Source organism: Rutilus rutilus (assembly GCF_951802725.1).
Source record: "Rutilus rutilus genome assembly, chromosome: 17".
Lineage (NCBI taxonomy): Eukaryota > Metazoa > Chordata > Actinopteri > Cypriniformes > Leuciscidae > Rutilus > Rutilus rutilus.
This window is the reverse complement of record NC_140230.1, coordinates 11,641,041-11,666,273: the sequence shown is the minus strand read 5'-3', so window position 1 is coordinate 11,666,273 and position 25,233 is coordinate 11,641,041. Positions and strand designations below refer to the sequence as shown.

General features: G+C 39.7%; 1 protein-coding gene across 2 annotated transcripts; it reads right to left on the bottom strand.

Annotated features, from left to right (window-relative positions):
• Positions 1-464: 464 nt before the first annotated feature.
• On the bottom strand, positions 465-21,760 carry LOC311306925 (C-C chemokine receptor type 5-like). 2 transcript variants are annotated; one of them, XM_084435558.1, is made up of 3 exons: positions 21,692-21,760; positions 14,586-14,675; positions 465-1,257 (listed from the first exon to the last, which is right to left on the bottom strand). In XM_084435558.1, exons 1-3 carry the CDS (start codon positions 21,717-21,719, stop codon positions 1,091-1,093), a joined length of 285 nt encoding a protein of 94 aa, XP_084291684.1. In that variant the 5' UTR covers positions 21,720-21,760; the 3' UTR covers positions 465-1,090. The 2 variants fall into 2 exon arrangements, with proteins under 2 accessions (XP_084291684.1, XP_084291683.1); XM_084435557.1 differs by lacking the exon at positions 465-1,257 and having other exon boundaries at positions 12,631-14,675.
• Positions 21,761-25,233: the final 3,473 nt, after the last annotated feature.

Genomic DNA, 25,233 nt, shown 5'->3' with positions numbered 1-25,233 from the left:
ACATTTAACATCAAGTCAATTGAACACATTCAAAATGCAGTAATGTTACTTTTTTTATGTTGCACTGACTGCAGGCTATTTATGGGATTAATATTATTTGGTTTTCTTTTGTTGTATTCTTTGATTTGTACACTCTTAAAAACACTTGGTTGAAAACAACCCAAATTGTTTTCAGCCCAAGGGCTGGGTAAATATGGGACAGAACACATGTTGGGTTAATTTTACCCAGCAAATTGGGTTGTTTATTTATCTATTTGTTTATCTTTTCTTTTTCTTTTCTTTTTTTACGTCATACATGCATTAATGTTTACAGATTAACTTAAATCCTCTAAACTTAAAAAATAAAAAATAAAATACTCCACACAACCATTGGTTTGCCAGATAATTCCTTTATATTTTCATCATGTTTTACAGTATAGCATATTTTATATAGTTTTGAATATATATTGCATACATTTAAGCTTGTTTAACAAATATTAAATGTAAAAATGAAACATTTAAAAGTAATTCAAGTGTAATCGATCAGCCTATCTTATATTGTCCCGTTTCCACCGCAACGGCGCTGGATCTCGTGCCGGCACTTGTATCATGTTTAGCGGGGGAACTTCTAACTTCAGACCGTCGGCCTGCGTTTCACTAGTAGCCGAAATATGCTGTGAATGATTCCATGACCTGTCCATAAACAATCAGTGTACAGTTCTGAGAACATATTTGAACTTTCCAGGCATTTTTATTCTCTATCTTTTTTTTGAATAAAATCATAACATTTTATTCAAGGCATCAGGCATTTCAGATAAAAAAAAAATAAAATAAAAAATAGATGGCGCAGATACAACAAGAGAAGTAATCAGCAGTCAAATTGGACTTGCCGGGAACATGCTGGACTGTAAACCGGAAAGCCAAAGACCATCGTGTGATCCTCCCATTGGTATCATTCATCTTTTCCAAAGACTGGAGAGCTTTATGGTCCGTTTCTAATTTGAACTCCCTTCCCAGTAGGTAATATCTCAAGTAGTCTAGGGCCCATTTAACTGCCAAACATTCTTTCTCTAGTGTAGAATGGCGAACTTCCCTTGGAAAGAGTTTCCGGCTAATGAAAGCCACAGGCCATACCTGATCTATAAGCCTCTGAAAGGTGGCTGGTGCAGGCCAAAGGGTAAAACTCGGAAATGGAATAGCCCCCATGGTGTCCTGAATGCTCGTCAGAATCAATGGTCATCAGGTATTTGGCTTTGCCCAGTCGATCAATTAAAGGATCTATACAGGGTGTAGGATATGAATCAAACTGTGATACAGAGTTCAAGTACTAGAAGTCAATACAAAATCAGATACTCCCATCCTTTTTCTGTACTAGGACCACCGGATGACACCACTCGCTTTTAGAGGGTTCAATAATTCCTAATCTCAGCATAAAGTTCACTTCCTCCTTCAAGGCCTATTGGAGTCTCTCAGGTATTCTGTAACTCAATTGTCTAACAGCTGAATCAAGGCTTTAATATCAAGTCAAGTCACATTTATTTATATAGCGCAGTGGTTCTCAAACTTTTTACGTCAAGTACCACCTCAGAAAATATGTGGCTCTCCAAGTACCACCATAATAACCCATATGAAAATACAGTAGCGTAGTAGGCCTAACTATTCAGCTACAGTTATGCACAGTTTTATTTCTAATAATACTATTTATTATTTCCAGCCACTTTAAACATTGTAAAAACACAGTTTGAATATTAACACTGCACTGTGCTGTTTACATACAGGTAAATAAAAAAACTTAAATAATGATTAAATTAAAATGTATTTTACCTAAAAGTGAAATAAAAACTGTAGCCTACTTAAAGATTATATTATGAAAATGTATTGTACTTAAAAGTTAAATAAAAACTGTACTGTACTTAAAATATTAAGTTAAAAAAAGTACTGTAATTAATACAAAAATTAGCACTGGCTGTGTATTCATATTTAACCTTTTTACACGTCCATTTAAAATATTCTGGCTGACCCCCGTGAGTTTTTCAAGGCGACCATTATTTAGAACCAAGCGTACCGCACAAGTGCTGAAAAGTTAAGCCAAAGCATCTCGATCGGCCACCGGTGGCTGGTCCCAGTATAGGTCATAAAGCCTGCCTGCCCATGAAGTCTAATGGGCGCGATGGAAACTAAACAATCAAATTACACTTAAAATAAATTTTGTTTAAAGATGGTTTCTGTCATTTTAGGTCATTTTTATCACGCTAATTTAAGTTTAAAAGTTGTTTTTTTTAAATAAGTTTGGTCTAAGTTAGTTATTTGATGCTATAAAAACGGAAATGTGACGTCATGATTGACAGCTGTGATTGACAGCTTCTCTAAACAAAGTAGTCACTGAGGCTACTCAGATTGGAGCTTCAACTTTAATATATACATGTCCATAACTTTTCACACAGTCAATTTTGTATTAACCGTTTCTGTGGGATTGAGGGCAGGACCTTGATATTGCGGCTTTACTTCCTGCTCACTACTGCGCAGAAGCAGGTCCCAAATCTGTGCAAGATGTCAGCGCCTTATTAGGACTTTGGCAGCTTCACTTTTCACCAATGGAAGAGGGTTAAGGGGCGTCGTCCATCTTTTTTTTACAGTCTATGTTTAGAACCTATCACTTTATTGTTTCCATGGTTCCATTTCCTTCATTGCTTGTCACGTAACACACCACAGCCACAATAGCGCTTAATGACTGATGATCTGCTTTTGTTTTCTTTTTTATTCAAAATATTCACAAATTTGTTAGCTATAGCATGAAATATCTGATATTCCGATTGTCAAATATGTGCAAGTGGAAGTGTTTTGTTGTTTAAACACCTTTATAACGATCGCATTTGTTGAGCTATATCCGCAATTGAGGGCGCCATGTTAGTTTGTGCCGCAGACGCAGTTCAGAGAATCGGATCTGTTGGATTTACAGAACCCATGCTCAGTCGGGGGGCCAGTTCTCCTCTGGCCATGATATCACATCTTGAGGATATTTAGAGAAGATTTCAGGGGTACATAGAGCTCTCACCTGGGATTGCTGATCTTCAGGCAGATGCTCCAGATTGATATCTCCAGCTACTGGTTGATGCAAGTACTGGTCCTCCCATTGCTCTTCCTCCTTCACCTGGCGAACATCATAACTTGTGCTCTCTGTTCAGGTCGAGATACACACTTATTTAAATGGTTTACATGAAGTACTCGACAAGCACGATCTTGCCCTGGAGAGACCACTTCACACGTGCTGGGGCCTAGCTAGTTCTTGATCTCAAAGGGGCCCTGCCACTTGCTTACCATTCTCCAGCAGCTCTACTTCAACTGCTTACTTTCCTGACTCGGCAGCATCACAAGCACTTTTTCTCCAACCAAAGAAGCCTCTTTCACGCTTTTTGGTGCTTCTGGGCCTCCATCAGGTTGGTTTGGGCCAATGCCCTAATTTTTTCCAGACGTTCCCTCATTTGCAAGACATAAGACACTATGTTAGTAGGCTCACTCTTACCATGGTATCCTTCCCAGACTTCTTTAAGTAATGTCCGAGGCCCCCGGACTTCAGCATTTGTTTTAACGTCTGATTAAATCGTTCGGTGAGTCCATCAGTTTGAGGTTGGTAGGTTGTCGTACGCAAACTCTTGATACCCAGCAACTGGTAGACCTGCTTCAGGATATTGGACATAAAATTGGTCCCTTAGTCAGTGAGAATTTTGCCAGGCAACCCGACTCTGGGAAAGAACTGGACTAAACAAGTTGCGACATATTTGGCTTTGATAGACTTTAAAGGAAATACCTCTGGGTACTTCGTAGCATAATCGGTGATCACCAGTAGAAACCAGTTACCTGCATGGTTCTTTTCCACCAGGCCAACGATATCCATGCCCAGCCTTTCGAACAGTGTACTGATTACAAGAAAGGGGCTGGAGGGGCACTCTTGATGGACGCTTGATAGATACTTTGACAATAAGGGCAGCTTTACAGTACTGGGCAACATCTGCTTCCAGGCCGGGCAAGTAAGTGTATTTTGATTCTTGCTGTGGTTTTCTTTTTCCCTAGGTGGCATGCCCAGGGAACTGGATGGCTCAGGTGAAGGACAACCTCCCAAGCATCCTGTGGGACCACCAGCTGTTTCACCGATCCAAAGGTAGTGTATGCCCTGCTCAAATAAATAACACTAACCCTTGTCATTAGTGAGTCCCCTCTCCTGCATTTTCCTGGTTTGCATTCTCTCGGATTTTTTTTTATTGAGTTTTAATTGAATTATATTGGTAGGCAGCTGAGCATGTGGTGTTAGATTGCATACACTCTCTACGATCAATCTGGAGGCATTATATTCAAGCTTTGCTTGGGGATTTTTTTTTTTTTAGGGAGCATATCTATAAGTCTGCATCATAAAATGGCAGTTGAAAGAATCTGTATTGGTTCCTCTGGGTGCTTTGCCGTAGCTCTTGATACCACCACATTGCACAGTTGCGAGTGCTGGACTAAATCTAGGAGTACTGGTAAATCACGACCGAAAGCTACGGGATACAGAAGATTATCTGCTACCCCTACCTCTAACAGGTAGGTTTGAACTTCTACCCCAATAGGTCTGCAGTGGGCACCAATCTCTCCTTCCCATGAATTCAGCAGATGGGTAATTTATTAGAGGACCTCATTAAAGATGGAGCCACAAATTTCCTGTTTACCAGGGTCTGGTCACTCCCAGTATCAACTAGGGCCTTTAGTTCTTTACCATTTACTGTCAATGTAATTGTCTGTAGCAGTATATTTAGCTTGTTTCCTTTTGCTGCCCCACCACTAAGAACATAGCATAAGTAAGTAAGTTTAGCTGCATTTTGTGGGCAGACTGGTCTTGTGTCGCGCTCTTGTCTGCACTGGAAACAAACGGCCAGACCTGGAGTTCAGGATAGAGCATGTGAAGATACTAAAATTATCATTTAACCCACCTCCTCGACGGTTTTCTCCCCAGGTCTAATCCACTTAACATAGAGTTCCTTAAGTCTTATATACAGTTCTTTTGGACTCTCGGATGGATGGACATCTAAGGAGTGAAACCTCTGTCTATAGGCCTCTCCACTGATATCGTATTTCATGAGGATGGCTGCCTTGAGCTTATTATACTTGATACAATCATCCAAGTCCATATTAACATACGCAGCCCTTGCTTTGCCAGTCAATAATGGAAACAAATGAAAAGCCCAATCAGTCTTGGGCCAGCGACAAGTTGTGGCAATTCGCTCAAAAGTTATTAAAAAGTGCTCTATATATCAGAGTAGTAGGTCATCCTGGTATTTTTCGCCTACTGTTTTATGAATACTATCAATTTGGACATACTATGCTGTAACTACTGAGACAAATCAGACACAAGTATATGTTATAGTTAACAAATAATATTCAAAACTCACTCTGGGATCTGTGGTCCCATCACCCCAACAAGGGCAAGAAGGTCTTAGTTACCATGACTACGATCAGATAAGTTGGATTTATTGCTGTCAAAAATGTGGTCACGTAGTCAAGACAGAGACGATATGGAAGACAGAAACAGCTTTTAATACAGACTTTGCTGCATTCATCATAGACAAACTGATCTATAAATGAACATAACTGTATGAATGATTTACTGTCTTGTGTACTATTATGTATTTGATACTACGTTATGTATTATTATAATACAACCAACGGTCAATGTTACAATGCTCACAAACTGTTTTTCACCTACTAGTAGGGACGTAGGCCTATTCAGATGCAGCATCAGTGTATTTTCAAAAATCTCACCTGTAGCTGTCAAGAGGACTTGCTATAGTTATGAATGTGCTATATTACCGATCAGAATCCTTAATCCCTTACGAAAAATACGTTTATTCAAGTGTGCTATTAGTATACTTCTAAACTAAAAAATATGAAAGTATACTTTCAGTGTACTTTTTATGCACTTAGAAATATACTTTATGTACTTCTCAGAAATATACTTAATTGCACTTTATACTTGACTCATACTGAGAGTAAAGTCTATAAGTATATTTGGCCTATACTTGTACTCAATCTTTTGATCGAGATATAAAGTACTTAAAAGTAAAATTAAGTATTTTAAGTATTTTATTTCAAGTATTTTAGAGTGTAGTTTTGTTTACTCTTTTGATTGAGGAGCCTATTAAATACATAGTACAAATGTATTTATTACATAAATACATTATCAAATAGTTTTACATACTGTCCTATAAACGTACATTTTTTGAAAATATTGATTTACAAAGAAAACATGTATGTTCCTAATTCTGAGTATCTGAATTTGTGTAGGCTAGACAACTGGTAGTGTACATAAAAATGTGCAAATCTACTTTACTCTTTCCCCGCCATTGACTACATTTTCCAGCTATCCAGGTTTTCACTGTTAGACTATTATGGGGCGCTATTTACGCATCTTCTAAATCTCTGAATCAAATGCGAAGAAGCAGAAACAAGTGCTAGAAGATTGCTTACATTTAGTCATTTAGCCAAGCGAGTCATCATGAAGAGGCAAAAACAATGCAAGAAGTGCTCAAAATACAAAGTTCAGACATTGCTTAGAGTAACATAAGCCAAAGGACAATTGAGGATTAAAGGAAAGGTTTTTTTTTTTTTTTTTTTTTTAAGAGGTTAAGTGCTCACGGAAGAGATGAGTTTTCAACTGTATTTGAATGTTGTCAGGGATTCTGCATTCCAGATGAAGGTGGGGAGATCATTCTACCAGCAAGAAACCGTGAATGAGAATGTTCTGGAGAGTGATTTTGTGGCTCTCTGTGATGGTACTAGAGCCATCGCTCATTGACCAATCGTAGACTTCTGGAAGGGATGTAGAGCTCTTAGGAGCGAATGAAAGTAGGAGGAACCTGAGCCTGTGGTAGATCTGTAAGCAAGCGTCAATGCTTTGAACTTGATGCGACTAGCCAGCGGTAGCCAGTGCAGAGAGATGAATAGAGGAGTGACATGCGTTCTGAATAATTTGTAGGGGTTTAATTGCACACGATGGAAGTCCAGCCACAAGAGCATTGCATTACTGATCTTGCTGATGTTGTGCAGTGCAAACCTGCATGATCGAGCTGTCTTTGTAATGTGGTCTGTGAAGGTCAGCTGGTCATCAAATATTACTCCAAGATTTCTGATCGACCTTGATGGGGTGATTGAGGATGAATCTAGCTCAATGGTGATGTAGCTCAATGATGTGCTGTAGAGACGAATTGGCAGGAAAGACGAGAAGCTCAGTCTTTGCCAGGTTGAGCTGCAGGTGATGTTCCTTCATCCATGCAGAGATGTCTGCCAGACAGCTTGAGATACGTGCAGCTACTGTGGGATCATCTGGTTGAAATGAGAGGAAGAGCTGTGTGTCATTAGCATAGCAATGGTAAGAGAAACCATGTGCCTGTATGATGGGTCCCAGTGATGTGGTGTAAATGAAGAAGAGGAGGGGATCAAGAACTGAACCCTGAGGAACCCCTGTGGTCAGTTGATGTGCTTTGGATACCTCGCCTCTCCATGCGACCCTGAAGGACCTACCTGTGAGATAGGATTCAAACCAGTGGAGTGGAGTTCCTGTGATGCCCAGTGATGAGAGGGTGGACAGAAGGATCTAATGATTCACAGTGTCGAAAGCACCAGACAGATCCAGGAGAATGAGAACTGATGATTTGGAAGCAGCTTTCGCAATCCACAGGGCTTCTGTGACTGACAGTAATGCAGTCTCGGTTGAATGCTCTTTCATTTGCTTATGCAAATATAAAATAACGCAATCATCATACATTGAACAGCATACAAGTTCAAAACTGCCAAACGTTACTGGAAACGATGGAGCTTTGGTGGTGTTGATGGACTCGATCTACTCCATCTGTGTTTTGATCATCGTTCTGAATCCCATTCAGACGAAGTCTTTGACAAAAATACGATTTTCTCAGCTTTTTGTTTCAAATGTTGCTTTTTTTATTAATCTTACCCACATTCAAATGTAGATTTAAAAAAAAAAAAAAATGCATGAAGCTAAAATAAAAAAATGGAAAATGGAAAGAGTTAAAGTAGGCCTACAGTTAAAGGTATATTTCAAGTATAAAAAATAATACCTAAATATGAACATAGTATATAGCTGTCACAGGTCCTGGCTGCAGCAGAGAAGAAACAGGTTTCTAAATGCAGCTTTATTAATCACAAACTCAAACTAACAGAATTACTCAAGATACTCAGAATTATAATACACAGAACAACCAAGCTTACAGTGCTGTCGACAAACAATTAGACAGGACTAAACTCAAGCTTAAATACACAGGCAAACAAAAAGGAGGTAATGAGACTACTTAACAAGACACACCTGAACTAAGGACTCTAATCAAATCTGAAACCATAGAAACAAACTGACAGAGGAGAACTGAACCAATCAACAAACTGGGAGATAAAGAATGACACTCAGACATGAACAGGGGCCCGTTCTTTGTACGTCGTTAACGCAGTTAGCTGGGTTTGATTGTTGGCGAGTTGGCATGATCTCGGATTGTTTGGTTCTTCGACGCTCATCCTGGACTTGTTGTCATAGCAACAGGTGCGCAATCTTAAACCTGCTCGGGAGCAGGGGCCCGTTCTTCGTACGTCGCTAACTCAGTTAGCTGGATTTGATTGTTGGCGATTTGGCACGATCTTCAGAACTGCCTTAATTCTACGTGGCATTGATTCAACAAGGTGCTGAAAGCATTCTTTAGAAATGTTGGCCCATATTGATAGGATAGCATCTTGCAGTTGATGGAGATTTGTGGGATGCACATCCAGGGCACGAAGCTCCCGTTCCACCACATCCCAAAGATGCTCTATTGGGTTGAGATCTGGTGACTGTGGGGGCCATTTTAGTACAGTGAACTCATTTTCATGTTCAAGAAACCAATTTGAAATGATTCGAGCTTTGTGACATGGTGCATTATCCTGCTGGAAGTAGCCATCAGAGGATGGGTACATGGTGGTCATAAAGGGATGGTCAGAAACAATGCTCAGGTAGGCCGTGGCATTTAAACGATGCCCAATTGGCACTAAGGGGCCTAAAGTGTGCCAAGAAAACATCCCCCACACCTTTACACCACCACCACCAGCCTGCACAGTGGTAACAAGGCATGATGGATCCATGTTCTCATCCTGTTTACGCCAAATTCTGACTCTACCATCTGAATGTCTCAACAGAAATCGAGACTCATCAGACCAGGCAACATTTTTCCAGTCTTCAACTGTCCAATTTTGGTGAGCTCGTGCAAATTGTAGCCTCTTTTTCCTATTTGTAGTGGAGATGAGTGGTACCCGGTGGGGTCTTCTGCTGTTGTAGCCCATCCGCCTCAAGGTTGTGCGTGTTATGGCTTCACAAATGCTTTGCTGCATACCTCGGATGTAACAAGTGGTTATTTCAGTCAAAGTTGCTCTTCTATCAGCTTGAATCAGTCGGCCCATTCTCCTCTGACCTCTAGCATCAACAAGGCATTTTCGCCCACAGGACTGCCGCATACTGGATGTTTTTCCCTTTTCACACCATTCTTTGTAAACCCTAGAAATGGCTGTGCGTGAAAATCCCAGTAACTGAGCAGATTGTGAAATACTCAGACCGGCCCGTCTGGCACCAACAACCATGCCACGCTCAAAATTGCTTAAATCACCTTTCTTTCCCATTCTGACATTCAGTTTGGAGTTCAGGAGATTGTCTTGACCAGGACCACACCCCTAAATGCATTGAAGCAACTGCCATGTGATTGGTTGATTAGATAATTGCATTAATGAGAAATTGAACAGGTGTTCCTAATAATCCTTTAGGTGAGTGTATATGAAACTTAGGCCTACATACTGTACACTGATAGTTACTGGCAGTGTAATATACTTCAATATTGACTATGTAAAACCATTGTAGTTATTGTCTAAAATATATCAACCATATAATTAACCACATGTTATACATATGATCGGTTAGCAGGGTTGGGTCAGATTGCTTTGAATACAAACAACATGGCAATATTAATAATCAGTTATGCAATTTACCTTTTAGCAACAGCCCAACTTGGAATATCATTTAAGATATTCCGAACAACCGAACAATGGTGTAATGATTCAGTTCGACTCCCAAGACAAGACGATGCTCACCCGACTGGCCAATAGGAACGTGGCCCTGCCCATGACACAATTTTCACAGCGAAAGCAAAATCCTGACACAAGAGCAAGAAATTGCATCGAGAGCAAAGAAAAGCGTTTTGAGAGAAACACACTTTTTTTTAGAGAAAATGTTTTCACACTGATAGCAAAAAATATATATTTGAGAGTTTTTTTCAAAGTATTTTTTCTCAGAAATAATTTTAAAAAATTCAAATTTAAATATTTTTATGTTCTATGAGAAAATACTTTTTTTCAACTTTTTTAGTCTCAAATATTATTAATCTTTGCTATTGGTATGAAAACTTTTTCTCTCAAATATTCTTTTTTCTCTCATGAAATGCTTTTTTGCTATCAGTGTGATAACTTTTCTCTCAAACTTTTTTTTTCTTCTCTCAGATCATTTATTTTCTCGCATGTAATAAAGACACAATTCTAGCTCCATAGTGACAGAGGAAAAAGGTTGGGGCTTTTGAACCAATTGAACCAATCATATTGAAGGTGACATGTTAGTCTTATTTGTTTTCTCGATTCTATACAAACTGTTGTATCCGTGTTATCTGGTGGGATTCTCAATGGAATTTGTCTGAGATCCTCTGGCCTTGCTTCTTGGGAGAGATTCCCTGAGAAAGTTGTGGCAAATTCAAAGCTCTTTTTGGTTCAGGTCTCAAAGTAGTTATTAAGTTATAGCAAATTCGAAGTCCTTGGTTCAGGTCACAAAGAAGTTTTTCAGAGTCGAGGTTCCAGGTCAGAAGAATAAACTTTATTGACAAACAACAAAGTGAGAAGCCAGTTGGTCATCTGAGGTTACAATGGCCAGTGTTCATGTCTTATACTTTTTCTTATCGCTAGGTGTCCAATGGGCACCCTCATATCTATCTCTTCTTCTTTGTCACTCCTTGTGGCCTTGCCACCATTAAAAACATCTCTCCCGAGACATTCTTCTATTGGTGGAACATCTAAAAAAACATGTTTTTCTGCCAGCGTATCCCAGCACCTGCATTTACAGACTTTTTGGGTACTTTTCCATTCTCTTATCCTTGTAACTGGGTACTTTTCCATTATCTTATCCTTGTGACCCATTTTCTGCTTGGCAGTACAGTATTCAGACTTTCACATGAGACGAGGGAAATTCTTCAACAAGAACTGCTCGGGAAGATCTCCTGGCCGTGATTCAAACATTTAAAGGACATTTGCAGATCTGTTTGTCGATTATTCCTGCGCAGGAAGCTAGTTTAGGAAGCTAGTTTAGGAAGTAAGCTAGTTTAGGGGAACAAGTTAGTTAGGTGACTATTATTGAATGGGGACATCGATTTTTTAGACAAGACCCAGGAGACGTCGATTTGTAGATGAGACCCAGATAGACTAAACGTCGACAGTGGACGTTCGGGGAAGTCGATTTGTAGACGAGACCCAGATAGTTAGGTTTAGGGAAAAATCTACCACAGTATACTTGCTACATAAATTATACTTACTTGAACTTACCGGTAACTCCACCCTGTGGTGAAAATCAAGTTAAGTAGGAGAATGCAGAACTTGACGTTGTTGCTAAGATGTTCTTCCCTGTGTATGTAAATTGCTTATATTTTAGATTTGCAAATAGTTTTGAAATGAACGATTGCATCAGTAACATATTAGCCAGCACCCCCGCTTTTGAAAAATACCAAAAAAATGGCATACCCAAACTAAAACAGATACAGTTCATGATCCCTTTGCACTAAAAGCACATATGGTCTCATTTGAAGGCAGACACTTGACCGTTTATTGTAAATTCAGAATGAATTATTGTCATCATGAAATATGTTATAAATAGCTTCAACTTTTTGTAAAGTTATTAGAAATTTATTTTTACGAAATATCTTTATGAAAATAAAATTGAAGTTGCCATTGTTTTAATCTAGAAATGCACAGCTTAAGCCACATGTCTGACCATGTCATATTTCAAATCTGAAGATTAAAATAATTCTAAAACTCTGAATTGAATTAAATGTTTTTCAAGATCATGTCATATGACTATATTTAGAGAAGACTCAAAAATGCTAAATGATGTTTATTGTCATTTTCTAAGCATCCATTCAGTCAATTGTCTATATTGTTTTGTGGTGCAAATCGACCCATTCAGTTTCAGTCTTCACACCTCTCCGGCCTGGTTATGGTTCTAATTATTAGTTTCTTTTGTCTTCATTTTATTTACTGACAACTTAATATTCACACTGTTTTAATCCCTAATTTCTTTGATCAAACTTCTCACTTCACCTTCTTTGAAACTGTATCAAATGCCCTTACTGAAAAAAAAAAAAGAAGAAACATTTCAGTGAGTTTTTCTATTCAAAATTATTCATAAAAATGGTGGCAGGTGCATCTTAGGGCTAGCTAGCATGTTATCTTAGCACATCATCAATACACAACAATTTATAAGATTAAAACCATGTGTTTGCTTAAAACTAACTTTATAACGCAAGTCAAGTTTTTTAAATAACCTTCTGTAATCGGATGTGGCTTCAAAACAGACAGAAAATGTATTATTTTATAGTATTCTGCACAATGATAAAGGCTATGTCAATTAGCAATGCATTATAAATATAATCTAATATGAAAATACCAAACATGGCATGAAGAACATAGATTAACCATACACCATATTTTAAAAGTGTCTATTTGTTATATCGATATCGATCTCTGGAAGCTTTGTTTATATCAGGGAGTTCCTGGAATGTCGTAAATACGAGTGGGAAGCTCAGGATTTTCTTTAATCCCTGATATTTACGAGTTGGGGACGTGTCTGTGAGAAACATGGCAGAATACCACAACACTTATGGGTATTTAGCTGTAATATTGTCAGGCTTTTCTATTTACAGCAAAGTAAGCTAAATGCCTGCACAGAATATGATGGAATTATAATATAACAATGTATTATGTAACAATTAAGATTCAGTGGCTTCATAAACTAATTAAAAACGTTAAAAACAAAGTACACATTATGCACATTTCTTTGTTCTTCATTTTCTAGAAATAGAGTTTAAGAACCTTACTGTATTTTTGTGTAATTAATTAAAAGAAAGTACACCACCATCTTACTCCATATAGAAATTTGACATAAACATATGAGTATGAAACATGAGAATCTATCAATATGTCTTCAAAATGTCTCCAACATTTTCATGACAACCGTACAGGAGATTTTTTTCTAAATGGGAGCGGCTGACGCTCATATTTCAAACAAAAATATCGACTCTGTTTTTCATATTCATAACTCCTGACACATATGAACAACTGTAACTTTGAGCTAATTTAAACAAAGAACACTTTTCAGTGAGTCGGCGTCCTTGTAAAGGTTAACATACATCATTATTGTCAAACAAAAGTGTCAAAAAACAGAACAAGGACAACTTTCAAGATAAACTCGATACATTCAGTTAAAAGGGGAACTTGGGGATGGTAAAAATATAAGCTACTCAGAATAAAAAAACTACTCTCTGGAGGAACAAGTTTGCGCTATGCAATTTGTGTCGAGGAATATTCAGAAGATCTGGAGTTTCTGGGTTCAGATAACTGTTGAAACAAATTTGTGCAATGGCAGAAACAAAATGGAAACTGATCTTTTAGGACTTTAAGGACTGCTCTTCTGAACTTCTGTCCAGCAAAGGCGTAGATAATAGGGTTGAGGCAACAGTGGCTTAAGGCGATAGTTTCCACCCACTGAATGGCAAGGCTCAAATTAGTATGCCAGTCGCAAGAAAGCAAGTAGCCTTTCCTCTGCAGGAACATGAGGAACATGACAATGTTGTATGGAGTCCAGAAGAGGAAATAAACTGCCACCACAGCCAGGATGAGTTTGATGACTTTGTATCTTTTTTGTGATTTTATGCTGAGCAGTGTGGGGATGATCCGGGAATAGCAAAAGCTCATAATAATCAGGGGAATAATCAAGCTCAGGAAGTTCATCTGAAGGTAAGTAAATGACATCCAGGCTGAACCAGGTGGAAAATCGGTTCCACAGGATGTTTTGATGCCTGAATCATTTTTCTCTTTGGCAAAAATAATATTAGGGAGGGATGAAAACAGACTGAGCATCCATACAAATGAGGCCAGAATCAAACCCATTTTTGCAGACCGATTTCTGGAAAAGAGACTGTGGGCATGGACGATGACGACATAGCGATCCAATGTCATTAGGACCATGAAGAAGATGCTGCCATAGAGGCCTATCATGAAGAAACCTGTTATGGTATGACACATGAATTTGCCGAAAATCCACTCATCTATGGCACCGTGAGCCCGAAAAGGGAGTGACACAAGAAAGAGCAGGTCAGATAGGGCTAGGTTGAAGAGGCACACGTCTGTCATATTGGATTTCTGACGGTATCTGATCAGGACCCACACTACCAGGCCGTTTCCGATTAAGCTAACAATGAAAACTATGCTGTACAGGGTGGGAAGGAAAACCTCACTGAAGGCCTTCGCGTTGCCATTGTTGCATGGGCTTCCAGGAATCTCTCCTTCTTGGTCATAGTAGTCAGCATAGCTTTCTGTCACTGTAGCTTGAAGGGCACACAAAGAACACAATGTATAATTGAATTATAATAGTATAATATGCTTATAATATATTCTGAAATCTTAACATTGTTTCAACATTTCTTTAGGTTTGAAGGTTAGACGCAATAAAATGACACCACAAGTAGGAACTTGTAACAGACTTGAATTTTAGTTGGTGTTTTCATGACATCTACTGGTCATAGCATGATCGTGTTCAGCATCATGCGTTGTAAACTGACAGCTTAAAGTCCAACTGAAATCAAAATGGACCCTATTTACTTTGTTAGCGCATATTACTAGTCTTGTGGTGAACAATTAATCCGTGCAAGTTAAAACACGGAAAAAATTTTTTGGGCTTCGTAATCTTTAATCAAAATCTGAAAATGCCCCTCCTCTCTGCATTGGAGGACCTTCCCTGATGACGTATGCTTGACGGCTTGGGTTGAGAAACGCTTAACCACTCCCCTCAAACCGTTAGTCTGCTATGAGCGAGAGATGGAGAGGAGGAGCGCTAGAGTAAAACCCTGCCCTCTGTTCAATATTCCTTTTCACTGGGAAATACGTCACAGCACTGGAGAAAAGTCGTTTGCAACTTCCGGTTCACGCGGACTTTAAAGCTAAAGTTTTTTTTTTTTCAGTTTCAGTTCAGTTTCTTTATTGAGTTTTTTTTTTTTTTCTTATCACAATAAACAATAAAGACGTCTGACAAAAAAAAATATAAATGTACAATATAAATCTTATTGAATTATAAACTAAGAGGCACACCTCCAGCAAATCATCTGAAAAGACATTTTCTATACTGTTCACATGACAAGGGAGAACAAACTAGATTGAAAGAACTCAAAACAATAAAAATAAGCTAAAACAAAATAAATAACATAAAACAAACCAAATAAGAGGGACTTAGCTCATCTGAAGTGTTATTAAACATTTATGCAGTTTTTTTAGCCTGGGCATTCTCAACCTTTATAAGACAGTTTTGGAACAGCAAAAGTTCATTTTTAAGTGCAGACCATGTGGGGGAGGACTTAGCAAATCGACATTTATGTATATAATATTTTGTTGCTATAATTAGATTATTGACCAAAAATTCATCATTTTGTTCTAATTGAAGATATTTCAGATTTGTTATAACCAAGAAAGAAGAGAGTGCTTCTTGTTCTACCCGGGTACAAAATGTTAACAAGAGTTTGCTTAAGGAATTTATTATTACATTTTGTATCTACCAGGTCCACATAATCGATTTTAATTTTGTGTAGTCTTGGTGATGCAATGTTCAAAAAATTATTCTTTATTGCTTGAATAAGGACCTTTTGAATGTTCTGTGTTACTTTGTTGTAATCCACAATTGAGCAGTTAATATTATATTTAGAATAAAATTCCTCCAGTTCAAGAATATTACCATTTTCATCCAATATATAAACAATAGACCATATTTGTTTTTCCCACCAGTCTTTCAGAAACATAGATTTCCTTCTACACAATATAACTCTGTTGTTCCATAATGGAACATTGTGGGGACTGAAGTTATGTTTAAACATCAGTTTCCACTGTAACAAAACCTGTTGATGAAAAGTTGAAAGTTTTATAGGCAATTTAGATATTTCAAAAAGTCACATGTTATTAAAAATGTAATACCTCCCACTTTATCAAAGATATATGCCGGTAAGGAGAACCATCTCTTCGCCGTTCCTCAAAAAAGATTGGAGCCATTTCATTTTCAATATTCCATTCATAATTTCAAAGTCGATTGCCTTTATGCCACCTTCCTCATAATTTTTCAACAGATCCCCTTTTCTAATGTAGTGATGTTTATTTTTCCAAATAAAATTAAAATTGATTCTATTAATTTCTTTAATTAACTTTGGAGAAATAGCAAGGGAGTAGGATGGATATATCAGTCTGGAAATAGATTCAATCTTGGTCAACATCGTTCTTCCAAATAATGTTAAAAATGCTTTGTAGCCAACTGTTTAATGTTTTTCCACATTTATCAATATTATCTTGGATATTCTTTTTTTCACTTGTATCTGATGATTTGGTAATCCAAATACCTAGATATCTAATGTCATTTTTGACTGGTATATTATATAGTGAGGATTCAGAGCAGTTATGAATGCTCATCAGTTCACATTTACTCAGATTCAGATATAAACCGCTCTACTTTTACAGCCACTGGTATTTGTTCCTTATTTTGTAAAAACAGAGTTGTATCGTCAGCGAGCTGACTTATGAGTAACTTGTGGTTGTTTATCTCTAAACCTTTAATATTCGATTTTTTAACCGCAATTGCTAGTAGTTCAGTCACTGCAATGAATAAAAGAGGAGAAATACTACAGCCCTGTCTTATTCCTTGTTCAACCTTAAATCTAGGACATGTACCTTCTGAGAGGGAAACACAGCTATTAATATCTGTATGTAACATAGTGATCATATCAAGAAACTTATTTCCAAAGCCAAAGTGTCTCAGTGTGTTAACAATAAATAAATGTTCCACTGAATCGAATGCTTTATGGAAATCCAAAAAAAAAGATAAAACCATCTTCCTTAATTAAATAATTATAATCAATAAGATCCAGGATCAGGCGGATGTTATTATGGATGGATCTTCCTAAGAAAACCAGATTGTGTTGGGCTGATTAATTTAGATATACCCGTCTTTAATCTTGCTGCCAAAACTGTTGTTAGAACCTTGTAGTCTGTATTCAACAGTGTAATAGGTCTTAAAGGGATAGTTCACTTTGAAATAAATTTTTGATATGTTTTAGCTTACCTCAAGGGCATCCAAGATGTAGGTGTCTTTGTTTCCGCAGTAGTTTCAATTTTGATATTTTTAGGTCAAACCGTTCTTGTCTGTCAGTCATATAATGCAGGTCTGTGGTCACTGTCTCAAAACACAAGCACAGAGTCCAAATTAAAACAATTCCCCATCGTCCAAATGAAACAATTCCCCATCATAAGTACACATTGATGGCCTAAGACACGAAACGAGCGGTTTGTGTGAGAAAACGAACAGTATTTATATAGTTTTTAGCTCTTGAAAACAGCACGCGTCCAAATGGTCTGACGGCGCGGGCGGGTATAGATGTATACATAGATGTCGCCTTGGCTACTGCAGTTCATTGGAACGAAACCGTAGCAAAGCGACATCTAGTGTATATATCTATGCGGGTATAGATGTATACACTAGATCTCGCCTTCGCTACTGCAGTTCATTGGAACGAAACCGTAGCCAAGGCGACATCTATGTATACATCTATACTCGCCCGCGCCGTCAGACCATTTGGACGTGTGCTGTTTTCAAGAGCTAAAAACTATATAAATACTGTTCGTTTTCTCACACAAACCGCTCGTTTCGTGTCTTAGGCCATCAATGTGTACTTATGATGGGGAATTGTTTCATTTGGACGATGGGGAATTGTTTTAATTTGGACTCTGTGCTTGTGTTTTGAGACAGTGACCACAGACCTGCATTAGGCCTATATGACTGACAGACAAGAACGGTTTGACCTAAAAATATCAAAATTGAAACTACTGCGGAAACAAAGACACCTACATCTCGGATGCCCTTGAGGTAAGCTAAAACATATCAAAAATTAATTTCAAAGTGAACTATCCCTTTAAATTGCTTAATATTTTCTTATCTTTTCCAGGTTTTGGAATCAATTTTATTATTCCTTGTTTTTTATTGTTTCCATCAGTTCTTTTTGATTAATACATTCATTTATAGCCTGAAACAATAGGTGTTTTAAGTCTTCCCAAAAGTGTTTATAGAAGTTAGTTGTAATACCGTCTGGTCCTGGCGAACGATCAGATGCCATTTTTTTTTATAGCATAGTCAAATTCTATACAATTCTTAGTTCCTCATCACCTATTGTTATTAGGGGCAGTCATGGCCAGGGGCAGTCATGGCCAGGGGCAGTCATGGCCAGGGGCAGTCATGGCCTAGTGGTTAGGGAGTTGGACTGGTAACCCAAGGTTGCTGGTTCGATTCCAGAACCGGTGGGAAATGACTGAGGTGCCCTTGAGCAAGGCACCTAACCCCTAATTGCTCCCCGGGCGCCACACAAAGGCTGCCCGCTGCTCTGGGTGTGTATCCACGTTTGCAGTGTGTGTTAACTACTCACTACTCTGCTCCTAATGTGTGTGCATTAACTTGGATGGGTTAAATGCAGAGGTCAAATTCCAAGTATGGGTTACCATACTTGGCCATCACGTGTCACTTTCACTTTCACTTTCACTTTCAAACTTCTTTAAAATTTCCATCAATAACAGGAATCAAGTTGTTAATTTTATCAAAAAAAAGATGAGGCATCTTGTACTGAGTAGGAAGATTTATAAAGATTCCTATAAAAATTGAAAACTTCTTTTTCAATGCGTTTGGGTTCTGTACATTCCTCTCCATCAAATGTTAGACTACAAATCGAATTATATCCTTGTCTGCGTTTTTCTAATTTGCACAAGTATGCAGTATTCTTTTCTCCTTCTTCAATCCACCGGGCCCTGGATCTAATATATGCACCTTTAGCTTTATCTATATACATTCTATCCAATTTGGATTGCAAATTACTTATTTTTTCTTTGTCCTCTTCACTCCAATCTGATTTACTATAAAGTGTCATGAGTTCTTTAACCACTGTTGCTTCTTGAGCTCTCTTTTCTTTATTCACTTTTTTACCAAACGTTATTGAATGCTTTCTAATACATAATAAATTTCAGAAATTCCCATTTTAGTATAGATGTGTCTAGTGTATTGTCATTTTTTATATCAAAAATATTTTTTTTAATGGAATGACAAAACTCTGAAGTCAGTTTTCTATACATACATATATATGCACTAACATTTGTATAGCATTTATGTACAAATAAAGAAGTTCCTGTGCAAAACTAAACTTGTAGTTAGGCACTGGTTTGGTATAAAAAAAAGTAATTTTCATGCTGTGCTGGGCCCCACCACCCCTCTCGAATCAATGTAAATGGTACGACCCGCAGTTCAGGTGCTTCTGCTGCGGACCTGCGGTCGGTGAATCAGTTGATGAGACAGGAGCTGGAGTGAGCCGTGATAGGAACTAGGAAGACAGGGTCATGTCTTTCCTTAAGAAAGGAAAATCAGGGGCTCAAAAACGAAAAGAAAAGAAGATTAAAGAGAGAAAGGCAAATGAGGGCAAGCAGTTGCTCACTCAGTTTTTTTAAAAGAAAGGTGAGCTCCAAATGCATCATCGAGCATTGACATTGTTTTAACATAAATATCTACTCCAGGTAGAATAGCATACATTTATGTTCGTACTCTATTTGAATTATATATCATCAATACTTTATAGTATCACAACCTACATAGCGAGTAAACAATGTTTCTGGGTAAATAACGGAGTGAGAAGCAGACGGAGGCGGAGCTGGGAGCTCAACACACTGCCACTCCAGGCAGCTGCGCAGCTTGTCTCCTCTTCTGCAGTTCTCCCCAGAGTCAGAAGTTTATGGAAACACTGTATATTTCCCTCCATTGTCAAAATCTAACACCCGCGAAAACACAGATCGTTAGCGCTATATTTTACCGCAATGTTATGCAAATTAGCTCGCGCACGCTCTTACATTAAGTACAGGATTGTTCTCAGTTTAATGCACATCTTAATGATTGAAAATGACTTATTTTAAAAACGTAATTCAAAGACTGAATGTCTAGTTTGGCGGTTAGTGTACCCTGTGATTCTATAGTCTGCATTTATTTTAAACAGACAAATAATCATCAATTAACTTGTACTTTTGACAATAAAACAAAAATATATTAATCAGAGTGTGGCTTATTTTGTTTAAATTTTAAGTGTTGTTATGATAAAAATGCAATACCCCACCCATTGGTATCACTATGGTATTTGGTACGGGGGCCCAGCAAGATGGTTTGTACCCAGGGCCCAAAATTTGGTGCTACGCCCCTGCCGCCAGGTCCGGTGCAATCCTGCGAAGAAGCTCCACCACCTCCGCTCTTATGTTTTCATTGGCCGTTTCTTTTTTCTCTTTGATGCGCAGGCACCACCGTCTTTTGTATCTGTCATTGTTCAATACCCGACCCCTCATGTCTTTATTTTCTTTAGTCAGTGTCTCTTCTTTTCCAGGTGTTTTATTTTCGTTTTACACTCTTTTAGCTCTTCTGGATTGGACTGCACCGATTTAGCAATAGAAGCTAGCATGGAGCTGTGCTGTTGCAACTGCGTGCCCTCGTTTGTTCTTGCTAACGTTAGCCATATCTGCATCGTCGTGTCCACTCGTCTTCACACAGCTTTCAAATGGGAGACTTTTTTGCGCCGGAGGCTTTCCGCTGTTGTTTTTCTTCATTTTCGTGCTGAGAACTGGACAAATGGCAGTTAATAGTGGATTTGTTTTTTTTAATTAACTCCCAGATAGCACACGACTATTTGATGTGAAACTTACATCTGGAAGACGTATTTTAAAGAGTGTTTGCTCATCTGCAATACGTCTATAGGACGTTTCCTGTCAGATGTCAAATAGACGTTTAGAAGATGTCTTTAAGATGTAATGATTTAGAATGATTTAGAATGTATGTTAAACTGACATCTTATAAACGTCTATTTGACATCTGACAGGAAACGTCCTATAGACGTATTGCAGATGAGCAAACACTCTTTAAAATACGTCTTCCAGATGTAAGTTTCACATCAAATAGTCGTGTGCTATCTGGGCTATAACATCGGGACTTCTCGAGGAGCTCAGTGAGATGCGACTGCACGGACCGCCCTGACGGCTTAAGTTGTCTAGATGTTGAAAAGTTATACCTTTTAATGTTTAAATACATATCATAATCATGCTGTTTCAATTTTTTTAATGGTTAACATTTTAACAAATAATGAATACAATTTTAATATACTGTATACTGTAACAAAAATCACGACAATAATAATAATAATAATAATAAATCTGCCCTAATTCTAAAAACTTATTATGAACTTATTATAAAAATATATTATGTAGCATAATTACATAACTAAAAATACTGTATATGACCTACCAGCCACAGTCCCTCGGTCCTCTGTCATGTTTCTTGGTAATGAACAGCTGAATATGTGAAATTTGTGTGATCCTGCGAAGCTTTAAAGCACAGGAGGTGCTATTTCCTGGACCTCCCCCAGGCGGGACAAAAACTAAACTAGCCTATGAATGGCATTAAAAAAAGATCGCACTGCTGTCTCTCATAAGTCATAACTGAAAAATGAAGCTTTTTTTTTTAACCCCTGATGCAAATACAAACAGTGGGTTTAATTAAAAGTTCTGATGAAATCATTCATATCAAAACCATTTTCTGTATCATTTGCAAATCTAAAATATAAGCAATATACATGCACAGGGAAGAACATCTTAGCAACAGCGTCAAGTTCTGCATTCTCATACTTAACATTATTATTGTCAAGCAAAAGTGTAAAAAAACAGAACAAAGACAACTTTCAAGATAAACTCGATACATAGAGTAAAAAGGGGAAAAATATAAGCTACTCAGAATGAAAACTACTCTCTGGAGGAACAAGTTTGCGCTATGCAATTTGTGTCGAGGAATACTCAGAAGATCTGGAGAAGACCGAGCTTCTGCGTTCAGATACTGTCGAGACAAATTTGTGCAATGGCTGAAACAAAATGGAAACTGATCTTTTAGGACTTTAAGAACTGCATCATTTTTCTCTTTGGCAAAAATAATATTAGGGAGGGATGAAAACAGACTGAGAAACCATACAAATGAGGCCAGAATCGAACCCATTTTTGCAGACCGATTTCTGGAAAAGAGACTGTGGGCATGGGCTGATGATGACAGCCCCTTAATTTGTTCTTTAGGGGCGTTCGCACCGGAAAGTTCTAGGAACTTAGTTCTAGGAACTAGCCACCAGGGTGGTTCCCCGATAACTAATGTTTGTTTTTTTTAATTTTTTTATTGCATTACAGTATAAATCAGTACAATGGAAATAATACAAAACAATGAACATGAACATGTGGGGATACAGAGAAAATGAAAGTAAATAATAACAGTAAATAAAATATTTTTACAATTTATATAAAACTTGTTCTATAATACAGGATGTTTTCGAAGCTTTTTTATTGGAGGGGATTTTTTGTTGTGAAGACAATAATAACTGTAAATCATAAGCAAAAAATGCAAAAAATGCAAGAAATATGGAAGCTGAAATTTGAAGCCAAAATTGTTTAGTATAAGAACAGAAGTAGAATAAGTGTAAAATAGATTCTACCTCCTCTTGGCAAAAAGAGCATAGTGGGGAAATATTACTGTAAAATTTCGAGAACTAATGGTGCCCAGTTCTCTTACGAGAGGTCTCTCGTACTGCGTAAGATATCTTACGCTAGGGGAAAATCCTTTTTCCGCGAGATATTGAAGCCAAAAATTATCCTTAATTTTGTAATAATGCAAAACGCGTTGCGGCAGCATACAGACATAGGCGAGGCAGCTCGAGCGCCTATTGGCTGTTCTGCGGCAACTGCAGCAGCCTTCGAGCGAGGCCTGGCGTGACGCCAGACCCAATGAGGGTGCTTCGCGCCCGCCACATCCTGCCGAAACGGGCGTGGTCTAGGCCTATAAATACCGCTTGCAGGCAGCTATTATCTGATTTTTCATCCTTCAAGCGAAGCACACGCATCGCTGGAGCTGGAGAAGAAGCCGCGCCGTCGAGAGAGAGCACCTTCAGTGGGACGAGTCACTGAAGTCGCTGGCCGCGCCGCCTTCCTTGCCTTCCTGCTGCGCTTTCCGGCGCTTATATCCTTTTATTCTCTGTACTCAGTGTGTGTGTGTGTCGCCGCCGCGACACACATTCTAAAAGAGCAGCGTCTTTTTCAAGATGTCTTCCTGCGGCTCGTGCAGAGCCACACTCAGCGACGGGGACCGCCATGTTATCTGCGTTTCCTGCCTGGGTGAGGAACATGCAGCTCTCGCGCTCGCTGATGGCGGCTGCCCTCACTGCGAGCTTATGCCCATGGCGACTCTGAGGACTCGCCTGGCTTTCTTCACCGAGACTGCTCCCCCGCCCGCCGCGGTGTCGCGCCGTAAGAAGCGCCGTGCCCAGCGGGTCCCGGAACCTTCCCCCAGCCGCCAAAGCTCGCCGGTTTGCCCGCCTGCTTCAGGCGGCGAGCCTCGGCCTCGAGTGGTCTTCGCCCGAGCAGCCCGCTCACAACCGGCTGGATGGCTTTTTCCTGCCTGGGGAGCGCGCTTCGCCTGCGTCCAGACCAGCGCCCTTTCTTCCTGAGCTACACGAAGAAGTCGCTAAGTCCTGGAACGCCCCCTATTCAGCTAGAGTGCGTCCTGCTGTTTCTTTGGCATTCTCTGCAGTAGACGATGCCAAGAACAGGGGATACCTTTCGCTGCCGCCGGTCGAAGAGGCGATAGCGGCCCACTTATGTCCGCCCTCCGCTGGACGGCGCGCTAAGCTGGCCCTGCCCTCTAAAGCTTGCCGCACGACGTCAAGCATGCTCCGCCGCGCTTTCTCCGCCGCCGGGCAAGCCGCGTCAGCGCTGCACACCATGGCCACGTTGCAGATCTTCCAGGCCGATCTCCTCCGTAAGCTGGATGAGAAAGGACCTGACGCGATCTGCGTGCCGGACCTAAGAAGCACCACGGACCTCGCTCTCCGTGCCACTAAGTCCGCAGCACAGGCCATTGGACGGAGTATGGCCTCTCTCACCGTGACCGAGAGACACCTGTGGGTGACGCTCTCAGAAATGGCCGAGTCCGAGCGCACCGCGTTCCTCGACGCCCCGCTTTCTCCCGCTGGCCTCTTTGGATCCTCCGTCAAGGATTTTGCGGAGAGATTCGCTGAGGTACAGAAAGCGTCACAGGCTATGAAGCACTTCCTCCCGAAGCGCTCCAGCTCTGCAGCAGGCCGTGCGAAACCGTCTGCACAGAGCTCACAGCCCCAGCCGCCGTCCACTGCCGCCACTTCGCAGCGGCGCCAGGCCCGGAGCGCGAGACCGCGCTCCCGCTCATCCAGCCGCCACCCCGCCACGCGTGGCCCGCGGCCTAGGATTGTGGTAAAGCCCGAGGCCCCGAAGTCGTCCTAGCACGCCTAGGAAAACGACGGTGTTCGAGTACCGCTGCGGCCGGACTCCCACCAAAGTTATTCGCTCGTCCAGTTCCAGCAAATGTGACTGTTCCAGTGTTTTCTGCAGCCAACAAGCCAGTTCTGTCACCCGCTTGCCTGCACACAAATGCCGTTTTCACGGCTACCCAGATAAATCCCCAAAAGAGTGTATTTTCTGGTGTCCCGGCCACGGCCGATGGTGTCTCATGTGTAGTAAGAATGCCCACTGCCCAGTGCCCATCTCTACACACAAGCACAGCCTGTCACACAGGGCCCGCGCACATAAAATCGACTCAGATCGGTTGCGCTTCAAATGTGGTAAATGTGCCCACTACCCAGTGCCCACAAACACCACGTTATGCATGTCTCACGGTTTCTGTAAAAACGAAACCAGCGTGCATTCGCTTCACTCAAGCGATCAATGCTTTCGGTGTGATAAATGTGCCCGCTGTCCCGCGCCCACATCCACACATAGACA